General features: G+C 39.5%; 1 protein-coding gene across 1 annotated transcript; it reads right to left on the bottom strand.

Annotated features, from left to right (window-relative positions):
- Positions 1–1,139: 1,139 nt before the first annotated feature.
- On the bottom strand, positions 1,140–10,760 carry LOC108671402. The gene is made up of 10 exons (XM_018158950.2): positions 10,344–10,760; positions 9,946–10,054; positions 9,335–9,592; positions 7,988–8,861; positions 6,419–7,631; positions 5,363–5,544; positions 4,411–4,506; positions 3,808–3,871; positions 3,221–3,587; positions 1,140–2,816 (listed from the first exon to the last, which is right to left on the bottom strand). The coding sequence occupies exons 1-10, from the start codon at positions 10,613–10,615 to the stop codon at positions 2,661–2,663; spliced, it is 3,591 nt and encodes a 1,196-aa protein (XP_018014439.2). The 5' UTR covers positions 10,616–10,760; the 3' UTR covers positions 1,140–2,660.
- Positions 10,761–14,925: the final 4,165 nt, after the last annotated feature.

Consider the following 14,925-nt stretch of genomic DNA (forward strand, 5'->3'; position numbering starts at 1 on the left):
CACAGCGACAACATTGACCTTACAAGTAGAATAATTTGAGACATGGCAACTAAGCTATGAGAAGCAATACTAATGGCTGTAGCTCTCCAGGAGCTGATACAAACAGCCAATGCTGTTCAAGCGAAGTATAGCGAAAGGGCATAGCTATGGAAACATTAAAGCAAGTAAACAAGAATTCATTGCAAAGGCTAAAAATCGGTGCCAGATGCCAATTCAATTTTCATTGCTCGCTAAGCTAACAAGTTTGGGCTCTATTGCCGTCATGCCGAAGGCAAACAATATAAACGAGCGCTAGATATACAGAGGACGAGCAAACAGAAGACAAAGTTTTGCGTTAAGCCGGCATAAGACAGTTGAGGTATAAATAAACGAAATGTACAGACATCAACACAACTACCTACCCGAGACATAAAATTTTCAGAAACTTGTAGAACAATATTTGCTATTCAGTAAATTATTTTAAGAAATAATTTGGGCGGATAAACTCTAAAGTAAAGGCTACGAAAAGATTCTACATGGAAAGTGATAATTTTATTATTAATAATAATATCATGTATCGACCACTTAAAGAGCAAATAAATTTTGCTTATCAGTTCTTAGAGAAATACACAATGATCGCCGCTTGGCGTACAGTAGCTTGAGGTAAATATCAGATAATTCATTCTAAATTACTACTTAGGAACAAAGAATGCTGACGAATTATTGGAAAATGTTCAAGCTCAAACTTCGCAAATAAAAAAATATTGTTAGAAGTTTCGAGTTTCGACCGCTCACATTTTTAGGATTAACTTTGCAATACGCGGTATATCGATACAAAATTTCACAATTACTCTGATGGTAACAAATTGCGTCTCAAAATGCACTTCGAACTTATGATAATTGAACAGACAAGCCTAATTGATAATCTATTTCTCAAGCCATAATGAATCAAGCAAAATAAATCGAGTGTGAAAAACATTTCCAACTTCCATCCATTGATAAGCTCGAAAAGATCGGGGGTTTCAGATTACTAGAGAAAAATTTGTAACACATGAAGCACCATTAACAAATGTTGTCAGAGAGATAGCTATTACTATGAATGCACGAAACACCGACACTCCATAACATACGAATAATCTAAGATTACATCAGTTCTATGAACCAAATGATAAAATATGGCATCGACAATCAGTCAGTAGAATGCCTGAAAACATAACAGGAACAAACACGAAACAGTGCTAAACTAATTCGTTGAAATTTGAGAAAACATACACACTGCTCAACAGCAACTTACATGAGCGTGCTAACAATTAACAAATAATCTTCCGTACATACAACGACTAGAGAAAGTAAGGCTTACAAATTAGCTAGGCGTAGAGACTAGCAAACTAAAACAAACTTATCCGATGGGACTTCCAGCAATAATTAAGCAAGGGAATAATGTCTAGCCGAAGTAAGCTGATAAAATAATGGGAAATCAACACAAAGCTGAACACAAAGTTACTGGGAACAATTTCAATAACAATAAGGTTTGAAATCCAGATTTTTCCTACTAAAACATAGGAAGAAAAAGTGTGCATAAAAAAATTTTCTATATAAAGAAACGTTAAGTTTAGGGCTAAAGTTGATCAGGAACATGAACCTAGATCAGCGGGTGGCCTTGCTGCCCGGGACACTAACGCTTTTTCCGGAGCATCACTAGGCAACCCACCACGAAAATGACGTGGCTTGGTAGTGCATTAAAATTACAGTAAGAAGTGCAGCCCAAGAAAACACAATTAACACAGATTTCCAGCAGCACGACGTGGATTTGAAACGATTATATCAGTGCGCACAAAATAAGCTTAAATCCGTTAGTTTTGAAGATGAATATAGCAACAGAAATCCGGTGTTCAATCACGACGAGAATCGAATAACAGGTATAATTCGTACATTTACAAATTGAAATACTCTCTTAACCTAATAAACACAATCAAGAACAAATGAACTCCTCTGGCAAATGCCCAAGTTATTTCAAGAATATCCTTACGCAGATAACAGTTTGTGTACAATCCATTATGAATTTTGGCCCGAAGCAGGATAAACTAAAACTTCCGGGGGCATCTGAAGAATTACGACCATCTTCGATCAATTGACGGCAAACATCAAGTTGAATTAAAATCAAATTTTCCCATTATTGCTAGATTGCCATATGAAACAGGCTTATCATGTGGACATTGATTGTATTAATTACGAAGGTGAACTCCTACAGCTTAAAGGCTACTCGAAACACACGAGTATCGAGAAATGCATGTTAGTTGGCAGAGTGGAGAGGGATAATATTAACGAAAACATAACTTTTTTCCAGTAAGACATTCTCGGGTCTTCTAAATTGCAATTGATGTAATTCACAAATACAGGAAATCCGTCATAACTGATTCAGCAAAAATAATAGAAACGTAGCAAGATTACTTAACAATTGTAGATTTAATCATAATGACAAGAAAAATTTTTTGTGAACCTGAAAAAGAAGTTTAAATCTGGGCATAATTTGGCTTAACCATTAGTCCCCACAGGTTAAGGAAAAAAACGAATTATAAAAATTGAATAGTTTCGCCAAGCTTGAGTAAATCTAGGCCTGTGTTAAATAAATTGATCTATTCACTGTATGTGAGAGACGCTACGAACAAGAGAAGGTTGGCTTATGTCCTGTGGCTGAAGAGAGAGTAGTGAGACGTAGGGGATGGCGGGCTGCTACTGGGGAGCAGACTTCCTAAGGACAAAAGGGCCTCCAAGTTAGCGTCCAAAAGTCCACTTCCACTCCCGGGGGCAATGTCTCCTTCGCCAGCCTCACCAGTCTGTCATGGCGAGAACTTTTAGATCAGGAAATCAAAAATCATAATTAGTAATTAGTTGATTTTTCATCCTATTTTTTCAGTGTCTATTCAAACCAAACAGACACAGTTTCAAATTTTCACATGTAAAAAGTTTCAAAACAGTCAAAAAATGGAGTTGAAGAGTCAAAAGTTCCAGGAGTTGCTAACAAATCTGGAGCAGGAAGCAAATCTTTACTTCACTTGGTGCTGAAATAAATACTATTTTTCTAGCCAACAAATAAAGGTCATCAGGTACAATAAGAGTAAGTACACTTTATATACAAGCATCGGTTATCTCACCAGGTCCAGTCTCTAGACAGGCATCACATCAGATGTAAGTAGGACACCAAAACAAGTTAGATGCTGCTGGATAAAAAGTAACTTACTAGATGAAGATGGTGCAAATGGTCGGAGCTTCTGCTGTTCCGGCCTGGAGAAAGAGGCCTGAGAGGCGGATACTGCCGTTGTTGTGTCTGTTGTTGTTGCGGGAACTGTTGATTGAACAGATACTGCTGCTGTTGCTGATGTGTGTCGCCAACCGACGGCTGCTTAAGCGACTGTTGGTAGCCAGCAGCTTGTTGCTGCTGTGAGTGGTAGGGACCGAAGGAAGAAGTGTCGCTGTGGCGTCTCGGGAAAGGTTGTGGCTGCAGTTGCCTGGCAGCTGAGGAACTTGAGAAGGACCCGCTACCTCCACTATGGCCTTGAGTAGACGAGTCAGAGATGAGCCCGCCCAGAGAGAATCCGCTGCCCCACCTGTGAAGAACGAGCCATAAAACAGAAGGGCATTGAACAATGAACCTGTTCCTCCAAACTGTAAGCCAGCAATCAATCAAAAATTTTCAGGAATGTTCAGGAATTCAGTTCACCTAAACTAATTTTTATGCAGTTTAAATACAAAGGCTTGCGCGAAATATCAGAGAAACAAACCCGCTTGTTAATGAAAAGCTCTAAGAAATGAGGATTACCAACTCACAAGGAATGTCCGAAAGGCCAGGAAGCACGACTAGAAGCATCTCGCATTTCTGGCAAAGTTGAATCTGCATAAATGAACAATTTGATTCAAAATTGTGTACATAAACAATAATTCCAGAATACAAAAACTAAAAAAAAAACATCAGTTAAGAACTCAGTTAATCGTAATGAAGTAATTGAATCTCACTTATGAAATGCATCACATTTTATAAGTGACGCATCAAGATTTCATGGAAGTTTTAATGTTTTTGACATTCAGAGAATGAGGAAAATAAATGAGATGTCAAATTCACGCCAAACCCACTTGGGTGACCGAAGTTGTAGGCAAAAAGATGGAGGCACTGGCACTCTCTATGATGGGATAGAACTAGGATGGCAGAGTTCACCTAAATTTTCCCAGTTCCTCGACGTATACAAAAAACAACCAGAGTTGAACTATCTCATACAGTAAACATTTGTGTCACAGAAAAAGTGGCACACAATCAAGACAATTCCTCGACGTATACGAAAAACCAACAGAGTTGAACTAGTATCTCATACAGTAAACATTCGTGTCACCGCAAACGTGGCACACAATCAATCAAGAAATTCTGGCGACCAGAACCTGGAGGAGCAGCAGCGGAGGGCCAGGCAGACGAGGGCAGGTCGGCAGGCTGCGGCAGCTGCTTGAACTCTTCAGTGCACTCGGTCAGCGTCACGCCTGATGACACACAACTTCAATGGAGGCGTGTGTTCAACACACAACTTCTATGGACACATAAGTTCAGCACACAACTTACATAAACCCTGTAGTGCATATCTAGTGTGTCGAAAATTCTCTTATACACTTTCATGTTTTTTTTATTATAGAAAATTAAACTGTTAAACCGTCAAACATGAGCAAGCTATGGCATCACATATGACTATGGCATCATATGAATGTTAGATTTCATATATAATCGGTCTTAATTATGTACAAGATATTTAAAATAAATTACATGTGATTAGATTTTGTCATTCATAAATAAATGTGCAAGTCAAGAGCAAAATTACAAAAAAACCGGGGCCATACTTTCAAAATTCGCTAAGTGAACGCAAGTACTTACGCTCTATTTTCTCGTCTATGATTGGTGGATTTTGCTTGCTAGGCCGCCAATGATTGGCTGATGAACTTATGATCTCTTAACTTTTTTCGAAGTATGGGCACAGTCTGGTCATTACTTGGAAAACTTTGAGCAGCTTTAGCCCCTGAATGATATGCTGACACAGTCATCTTGGCATACAAGATTTTCAGAAACCAGTTCATTTCATATTTCCTAATCAATTTCAAGATTTCATTCAGTTTTTCATGTATGGTAATGCTGGTATCCATGATACTTACTAGTCTACTTACACGGCTTGATAAGACATGTCAGCAAAGAAATTTCATTCGCCACTAAACTTACAAATGCATTAAATTGATGTTATGGTTTTGAACTTCTAAATGCAACAATACTGGATAGTAGCGACTTAGGAAATATCAATAAAGCCTTCTTGAACAAATACAGACATCCCATATGGTATAGGCTGACTCTAACCAGGCACAGATCCCGAGGGCGGCCACAGAGGTGTGCTGGTCGTGATGGCATCAGGGATGCGTATGGCGTGTTGTCGGTTGGGGAGGCCGTCGCTTGGGCGATCTTCGGCGGCGTCACGACCAAACGCACCACCGCGCTGTTGTGGGTTCTGCACACCTTCAGGGAAACGGGGCATGCCGATCCTGTGGAGGAACACTCGCTTGTTAGAAGAAATAATCGTTGCTCAAGTTGTGCAGCGCCAGGAATAATAAGTAACATAAAAATTCAGTATTTCAAGTAAGTGGCATTAAAAATTTGAGCTGAACAAAAAACTAAATTTACTATGGCCGAATAAAAGCAATATGTTCTCAGTGATCTAGTTATAATTTTTGCATCGCAATCTTTTCTAGAGGATTACCAAGAGAGGATAAAAGTACGTATCTCAGAGAATAAGAGGATCTCTAGGATCTCACCCCAACAGGATAAGTGGAGGAACTTTATAGGGGAATTTCTTAGCAGACAACTTATCAATATAATTATTGGTCGGAAAAATCTTGTGCGGTGATTCAGATGTTCAGTACAGATTTATTATAGTTACACAGAAAACACAACAGTCGCTCGTTCTCAACAGCGCTTGCTATTGATGCGTCTAATACCGGGGCCATTTTACATTTAATTTTCACATTTTTAACAAAAATCTTACTTGATCAATTAGTCGGAAAAAAGCAGATCATATCATTGGTAGAAGGAGGAACAAATATTTTTCAATAACATTGTTTTTTTTCAATCAGAAAAGTTGATGACGGTACAAAATTATTAGGCAACTGATGTCACTTTCTTCATCCCAATAGAATAACATGGGGTGTTCACGTACATAAACTACAGCCATTGGCTTCGATTTTGAAGCGGCCGCTTCACAAATAGTCTTATGCGGCGAAAACAACATTCTTGCCGCTGTGTACAACTGCTGCAAGGTGGCAAGTTTCTAACGTCAATGTCATACCTTGAGTTTAGTCCCGTGAACGGTGAATAGAGGTATTGGTAAAGGTTTAGTAAAGAACATTCGATCGGGCTGACCTCGAGTCAGAAGGCAGCCGGCCAGCCCCTTCAGCAGAGTCCATGGCCTCAAGAGTAGTCTCGTGTATGACAGGAGTCCTGGAGGCTGTGATTCCTGATGTGGTGTTGCCGCTCCCCCGTCGGGTTCCTCCACCAGCACCGTCGTCCATAAGGCGGTCTGTGAAGAGCGCCGCGCCAACCTCAGGCGCGTAACTCGACAGGTTTTGCAAAGAATTTTTACGATGTTGTTGCAACACGCGGTGTTGTTGCTGTTGCTGCTGCTGTTGTTGCAAAAGCAACATTTGATTAAGCTTCATTTGCTGTAACTGTTGCATTTGGAAGTGAGGCTGTTTCTGCTGATATTGCTGTTGATAGTATTGTTGCTGCAATAAGCTGAAATATTGTTGTTGCTTCAGTATGCTTGGAGTCACTGAAGAGAGCTGGTTATAAGCGTTACTGTGAAGTTGCTGTTGTAGCAACAGCTGCTGTAGCTGCATTTGTTGGTGGAACTGCTGATATTGCTGTTTTTGGAGCGCAGGCACAGTGACTGGATAATGGTGATATGGAGACCGCGGTCGATGTTGAGTCGAATAGCCAGGCACGGATGTCAATTTGGAGGCTTTGCTAACAGGAGCCATGCTTTTATATGCAGCTCCTGGCTTCTTACTGCCACTGCTGCTGGCACTGCTCAGCATCGACGCCTGACAGGAAGGAGTTCTTATTTTAGTGACATTAGTGTCATCTCGAGGCTTCTGAGTCACAGGATCGGATTCACTTGCATTGCTCTCCTGTTTGCTGGAGGATTGATCCACATATTCAGATTCACTGCTTGAAGTTTTGCGCTTAGGACATGCATAATGATGGTGGTGTGAAGATGATGAGGAGCGAGAACAATGATGTCTGCACCGGTGAAACGTGTTTGTTGAGACAGTGATGCTAGTTCCTGGAGACGAGCTTGCAGCAGGAGATCCAGACGCAGGTTCTACCTTGACATCTTCTTCTTTGCCAACATTGATAGGAGCAGACGACGTAACTGCTTTCTTGCAGTCAATGTTTTTAGTTTCCGGGCAAAGTTTAGGAGGTTTTGCATGGGCAACAAGATTCTTGAAAGAAGAACTGTAACTTTTCCTGCTCCGACTGCAAGGAGAAGTTGAAGGCCTCAAGCAGCCACTGAGCATCTCAACAACATCTTCGAGCTCGTCAGACGTTATCAACTGGTAAAGTTTTGACAGATCTGGAAAACGACATATAAAAAGAATTTAGCAAAATGCAGGCATCAATGCTTTGTGACAAATAAATTAATGTAACTTGAGCATTCTTCAAAACATCATACCAAGAAAATCCATGTATCTAAGTAACCCTGGGTCCCTTTTTATAGCACAAACAATCGTTTTCATCTTTGATATCAATTTAGGTATGGTTTAGTAGGAACTAACTTCTGCTTTCAAAAGACAAACGCATAAAATGCTAATATAGCAAATGAAACTAGCAGATGCTGATGTACTTGGGAATCAAGAGGACTTGTTATGAATCAAGAGGACTTGTTATGAATTAAGAGGACTTGTTATGAATCAATAGTAGAAATATTACCCGGGGTGGCAGAGCGAGAGTGACTGTTGCTCCTGGTGCCGCCAAGACTACTCTCTCTCGAGGCGGCAGCAGCACCCGGGACACTTAAGCGGCGGGCGCTGGCGTCACCGTCGCCGAAATCAGGCTTGAGAGAGTTGTCGCCTTTACCAGCGGCTGCAGGGCTTTTGGTCGTAACAACGCCAGAAGAAGTTGCCACACTTGGTGCGCAGGTGCCAACAGCGGTCACTCCAGACACGGGATTGGGAGGCAATGCGGGCCAAAAACCATACCATGGGTTGATGTCAGATCCAGTACGGCCAAGACCGGACACAGAGTGTGGTGAATGATGATGTTTGGTTTCAGGTACTGACCAACGACGAGGTGGACCTGGGCCAGACAGACCATCTTTGGATTTTGCGTTTCCTTCATCCACACTTGCACGAGATGTTTCGGTGGTTGTGCCACCACTGTGGCTCTCATTGGCTCCCATAGACCAGCGTCTAAATGTACAATCAGTTGAAGAGCTAGCCGAGTAGCTGGGAGTAAGAAGGTTATGATGTTGAACACTCACCCCTGCAGGGTTGAGCTGATTGGCAGACAGAGTGCGGGTCCTGAGTCTACCTCCATGGTAACTGAAAGGAGCCGATGGTCCCATGTAGTTACCAACAACAAAATTACTGACTGAACTCGACGCTGACGGCGGTGGCGTTAACAGTGATGAGAAGTGGGGAGGAGTTGCAGGGGTCGAATATTGAGACAGAGGAGGTGAGTGATCCATTGAGGAGATTGGAGTGATGGGCAGGACCATGGAAGAAAATGGAGAGAAGGCTTCCAAAATTGCCCCAGAAGATTGACATTGTAGAGACAAGAAACTCGAGCACAGCAGGGAGACAAGCTGTAAAAACAATGATTCATTAACGGACTTATTATCATTTATTTATAGGAAACTAATCACATAAATTGGGCTAATCAAATTTACACTGTTCCATATTCCAGTCATGTAAGTACAACTAGAGAGAATAAAAGTAAAATTAAGAGAAAATCACTAGACGAACATTAAATCAGAACTCACTATCAAGATGTAGGAGACTAATGAGATATGCAATGGTACTTCATCCTGAATATGTTTGTTCAAAATGATGTACATAAAATGAGTACCGGTATATTGACATTCAACTTCATATTATTGCAAGAAACATCCTTTGAAATTATGCTGCCAGTTTAATCCTGTCCTGCAATTGTTTACACAGCCTTTTCACGCACCAAATTCTAATTGGCTTAAATGCAACATTTACAGACCATTAAAATACTTGATTGCCTAAGTATTGCAAGAACTGCTTCTAATGGACATAGGGAGTTTCAGTTCACCTTATCCATGTGCAAATGTGGGCCAGAATCAGGAAGCTCATGTTCAGTAGACGCAATGCTTATTTTTGTGGCTTCTTGCAGCAGCGTCATCATGTGAGCCCTGACAGCTGCAGAGGCCACAGACATGGTCTTGCCAAGGCCTTCCCAGCCGTCATTTATTTCTTTGATGAATAAAGCATTGTTGGCACTGTGATGGCTGTTGAGAGCAGCCAGGCAGTGTGACAGTCTACCACCTCTCACACACACATCGTTCAGCGACTGTTGAGAAAAAGAAGACATAAAGCTAAATCAATTCAAAACTGGTATTGCCTTTGATTTATGGCAGCTAATTATTAGGAGTGCTGAATATCAATCTTGATCCCAATATCTTAAAATAATGGTAAAAACAACCAAAAATATGACATCTATACCAAATTAAATCAAGCTACATAGTATGAAATAATCTTGGATTTATAAATGAGCATTTTCAAGTTTCAACAGAATGTTCATAGGAGGTATCTCTCAACAAATCAAAGCATTGATATATCAATAGATTGAAAAATTGATCTTATCATTCTAAATGAATCTTAATGTATCAGAAAGAAGTCAGAACAAAATTTTGAGAGACTTACCTGTATATAAGCATCAATAACCACAGCGCAATTGTGATGAAGCTCCAGTATGCTGGTGATGGTTACACCTACGTTGCCGTCATCACTAAGACAAGGAACAGCAGAGGCTCTGCCATTCATAAAATAAAATGCATAACAGTCAGGAGGAAAATGACATATAAATTATGTTTCAAATTTTTAATACCATCAGAAGATTCCTCTTGAGTTAGATTTTCTGGATAAAGATTATAAAAATGCGCTGAAAAATCTAACGATATGGAACACTTGTTGGGCCCTGATATGAAAAAATACTTGGGTATTCAAATGTGTTATCTATTTTATACATACATTTCTATATTTCTTAGACGAAATAATTATTATAAATTAATAATAATAGAAATAATGAATATATTTCTTACCCATTTCTGTCTTTTCCCAATTTCTCCATGGTTGAATAGTCAGAAAAAGAAGATAAATGGTTTCTGGAGGGTCCAGCATGTAACTGTGCTGGAGCACAAGTGGGTGGGACAAGAGGAGGTTTATTAGAGCCGTTTCTTCCCGCAGCACTCATACCATGAGCAGCAGAATCATCATGTTGACTGCCAGCCATGGAGGTAACATGGTCGGCAGAGCTCACCGGGGGTGAGATATTAGTTCCAGAACAATGAGGTCTGACTGCACACCTATACATAATTTATTAGCATTACATTTAAGATGAAACTTCAAAGAGTTTGGCATAGATTCTTATACCATTTTAGGCCAGATGACCATTTTTCATTTCGCTCACAAACTTGCCATGATATACCGTAATGGTTTAACTTTCTAAATTTTGGATGCTGAAGCCAATCAATCTATTTGAAATCTTGGTATCTGCAGTGAAGAATAAAAATTGTATTTCATCACAATTAGTTCTCCAGAAAAAATATTTTTCATAATTTTTTTTAATTGAAGCAACTTCAAATGATTATGTGAGTTACAGTATAAAAAAAAAAAAATTGACACAAAGCAAACCTTCTTCCAAAGATCCAATTGCTGAATATGAAAATTTACTGGACATTTGACATATTTTTCACAAAATTAATATCATTGATTTTAATTTAATACATTAAACATCTGATAGAGCATATAATGTCATCACAAATTATACACTAAAGTTGATATAAGATTTTTAGTCAATATGCAGGTAATTCAGAGCTCAATTGTACAAAAATTTAATTTTAGTTTATTACCAAAGTTTAAAATTCCTAAATTTTGTATTGAACTAAAATTTCCAACTTAAGAGCAATGAGATATAATTAATCTAAATTTAATAACTACAGATTTGCAGGATTTCAGACAAATTTAACAAATAGTCCAGGAAATAGTAGTTTCAGAATTCCAAATTTACCTAAAATACATGATATTGAAAAATAAATTCAAACAATAGGTCAACCTAAAAGTCCTTCTCAAAGAATATGATAAAGTAGGAGCTGCACATGAACTGGCAAAACCTACTCATGCCTGTGCATAATGTAGGTATACTTTCATCTATTTTGCACTGATTTACTGGCTATAAACAAACCTGCTTCCTGGTTATTTACTGCCATGCAGATCTATCACTGACCTGCTATGAATATCATGCCTCTTAAATAGGTAAGTATAGGGAATACTCTTGTCATGCATCTCAGTATTAAATGTTAATTATTAACTGTCTGTATATAGCATCAACCACCCTTAAAATTGTTCTAGAGTTTAGCAGTAGGTAGTTCAATGTGTATTCATGAGTTTCAAGTGTTTTATTGTGGGTAGGTTTTATGTGTTCTTGTTACACGTGTCGGGACTCGAAAAAATTTTCGAAGAAAAACACTAAAACAAAATCCCGCACCTAGGCCAGAAATCGGATCTGGACGAGGACGAGGTCTACTGGCCCTCTTTAGTATCTTTCACGATTTGTAGCCTTTTGGTAGCATTTTCTATGTTCCAGGCCTGCCAGGAAGCTGAAATTTTGGCTCATAATAGAGCTCGATTTCCTATTGACGAATCAGGAGTCAGATTCCCGAAAATCCCCATGGGGAAGTGGCCAATCCCCAAGAGAGGGGACTTTCTTGAAAAATTCATAAAAAATCAGCCGCTGCATGCACGCGCTTCAAACTCGGCTCCTTTTCTTCTCCTGATGTGGGGCATGTTTCTGGAAATTTCTGAGCTGATCCCCTCAAAAATGCGTCCCCCAGGGGGGTGAAAGTGAAAAATTTAACAAATTTTTGGGATTTTTTAAGAAGAGACCCGTGAATATTCTTACTGTCGCAAATATGATAATAATGTAGAGAATCCCTAGCTTAATGTTGAAAAAAATCAAGGGTCCCATGAGACCTTCCTCCGCCGGGAAAAAGCCGATTTAATTTTTTGCCAGTTTTCTGTGGAGGCCAAACGGTTGAAGCTAGAGAGGAAATTTTCACGTCATATAGTCTAAAATTAAAAGTTAATAGGGGGTTTATTTCGAGCAATTTCTCGAAAACCTGCTTGGCTTGCAAAATATTCGAAAAAAAGGGATTTTTAGACTTTTTGGCAAAAATTAAAGGCGAAATAACTCAAAATCCGTGCATCTCACAGGAACGTTTATTTAGATGAAAAATCATCTCCAGACTTCTTTTATGATATGGCGTTGAAAAAATTTCAAAATTCGGAAAAAACGTTTTTTTGACATTTTTGGTCGATTTTTTTTTAAGTTTCTACCCATCGGCGGGGTGGGGAAAATTTCAAATGAGTTTTTCTCGGCCAAGACAAAAGTCACAGGTGGCAAACTCTGCACACATGTTGAGCATGGTTGCAGGTATGCCATAAACTTTTTTGGGCTATCTCGGAACATGTATATGTCCACTCAATTAAAAATTTTTTTTTACCCCGCATTTTTTTGGGAGAACTGCTCAACTTGCCGCCCAGAAATTTTTCGAGCATATAGGGACCATGAGCATGTCCTGGGGGAACTTTTTTGAGGGGGTTATCATTATGAATTTTTTCAAGAAAAAAATTAAAAACCAATTACTCATAATGTGCCTGATGCTGCAATTGGATAGATTTGAATTATGCCTGTGGGTATTGGAATATGCTTTTTGTGGGCGATATTTTGTTGGACTACCGAGGGCTATTATAGAGTTTAGTATTGGGAAACGCGAGCCATTGTTCTTGAGATATATTGGCGTGACTGATGAGTGATGAAGATTCAAGTGTTGCGATTGTATTGATGGCTATTCTAGATTGATTATTTTGATAAGTGTTGATTATTTTGATAAGTGATAAGACATGGGAGTGTGCGAATATATTGTATTATGTGAATGATGGAGAGTGTGTGGTGGGGTTGTTTGAAGTGAGTGAATTGGTGTGTTTGTGGAGAGAAAAGATTGCGCTAAAGTGATTGATGAATTTGGTATGTGTTGCTTATGATATTATTTGTTTAGTTGTACGGTTTGTATTTGTTTGTTGTATGTGTGTGTATTTTTTTAGAGGGATGCTGTGGTTGTGATGGTCCCTAATGTGCGGGTTCCTGCACTTTTGCAGAGAGGCCAATTTGGAGCATGTTCTGGGCCAGGTTGGGGTTAGTAGATCCCATGCTGAGCTGGGGACCAGGGCTTGGGCTTCTCCCATACCAGTCAGTGTAGTCTAGAGACTATTTCTGTGCCCTGCCAGTTTAGTCTCCCAGACTTCTCACAAGTAAGACAACTGCCTTCTTTTGTTTCCCCCTCATTATGGACATTGCCTGTTGGATCACCCAGGACCAATTTTCAAGACCTTTATTTCTCTTTTGTTATTTTAAATTGATTTAGTTCACTCATTATTATCCTGGCCCAGTATTGTTCATATACCAGTTATTCTTATTTACTCTGTTCTGTTCAATCCAGCTTGGGCTGCTGGATATTTGTGTTCCTATGCTAGGTTCACCCCATCATTCATAGGCCTGGGCTGTTTCATTTCTAACAAAATAACTTTCACCATTCATCTTCATGTACCATTGAGTCTATTATATATATGTTTGCTTGGTTCTTCCTCCATTTGTTCCCCTGAGTTGGTTTTGCTAGGTTTCATGAGCTGGTACTATACCCGCTGGAGTCTGGACTGCTGACCTTTAGTCTTTAGAGGGGATGGCCCCTAACAATACTAATTATGATTTTTACATTTAGATCATTTTATTTGTTGAATTTCGTGAATTTCTGTGATGACTTATTCAGGAATGTTTAGCGCTTCTATTTGCAGTACAGGGGTGAACAACAGATGTGCACTTTTGCAATTTTATTTTTTTCACTTCATAACTGGAGAATTGCATTCATGAGTGGCTTGCATCCGTCAAATGCAAGCAGCTATATATTAAATAGAGTTTAGAGCTGGTCATTTTGGTATTGGAGTATTTAAAACTGAGCAAGCAGTTATGAGAAAAGAAAGTCCCCTGTATTTTAGAGAAAGCTTTTATTTGATTACCCACAATATTTATGGATCAGAGAAGCAGTAAGTTCAGGAGTAAAGAAGGCACTGCTGGTTAGAAAAAAATAAACCATTAATGCATTATCCATGAAGTTTGTTGCATATAAACAAGCCAATGTACACAGACTAAAAGTTATCTCCTTATCAACATCTAGCATTTTCATTGTTAAGCTACTGAACGACTGATGAAACCTACCGACAAGGACTGGCATATGGATGCTCAATGACTAGATGACCCTTGAGATAATATTACGACTCTTGTGCCACACTATGAAACCTGGGCTCCACCCCAACTGCCAGAGCACTCCATGATTGAGATGGGGGGGAGGGAGGTACAATTTGAGGCAAGAAGGCTAGTATGCTGGTATGTGGAAACAATTATCATGATTTTGGTGTTGAGGTGCTCTTGTCTAGTTGGCCAGGATTTGCACTCCCACTTTAGGGCATGTGCTACGGTGCAACAATTTTGGCCAGCATGCTCCTAACTTCCCTAGGCCAGGGTGCAGAGGGTGCAAGCCGCATTGCCAATATATGGATTTTTAGCCCAAA

Source organism: Hyalella azteca, unplaced genomic scaffold (genome assembly GCF_000764305.2).
Source record: "Hyalella azteca isolate HAZT.00-mixed unplaced genomic scaffold, Hazt_2.0.2 contig1438, whole genome shotgun sequence".
Lineage (NCBI taxonomy): Eukaryota > Metazoa > Arthropoda > Malacostraca > Amphipoda > Hyalellidae > Hyalella > Hyalella azteca.

Excerpts from the sequence above, each read along its gene's own strand:
- LOC108671402 (XM_018158950.2), bottom strand. The coding sequence starts at position 10,615 with ATGTATAGGTGTGCAGTCAGACCTCATTGTTCTGGAACTAATATCTCA. Across the intron at positions 7,632-7,987 it reads CTCTCGCTCTGCCACCCCGG|ATCTGTCAAAACTTTACCAG; the intron begins GTAATATTTCTA and ends GTCGTTTTCCAG. Across the intron at positions 2,817-3,220 it reads ATTTGCACCATCTTCATCTA|ACTGGTGAGGCTGGCGAAGG; the intron begins GTAAGTTACTTT and ends TCGCCATGACAG.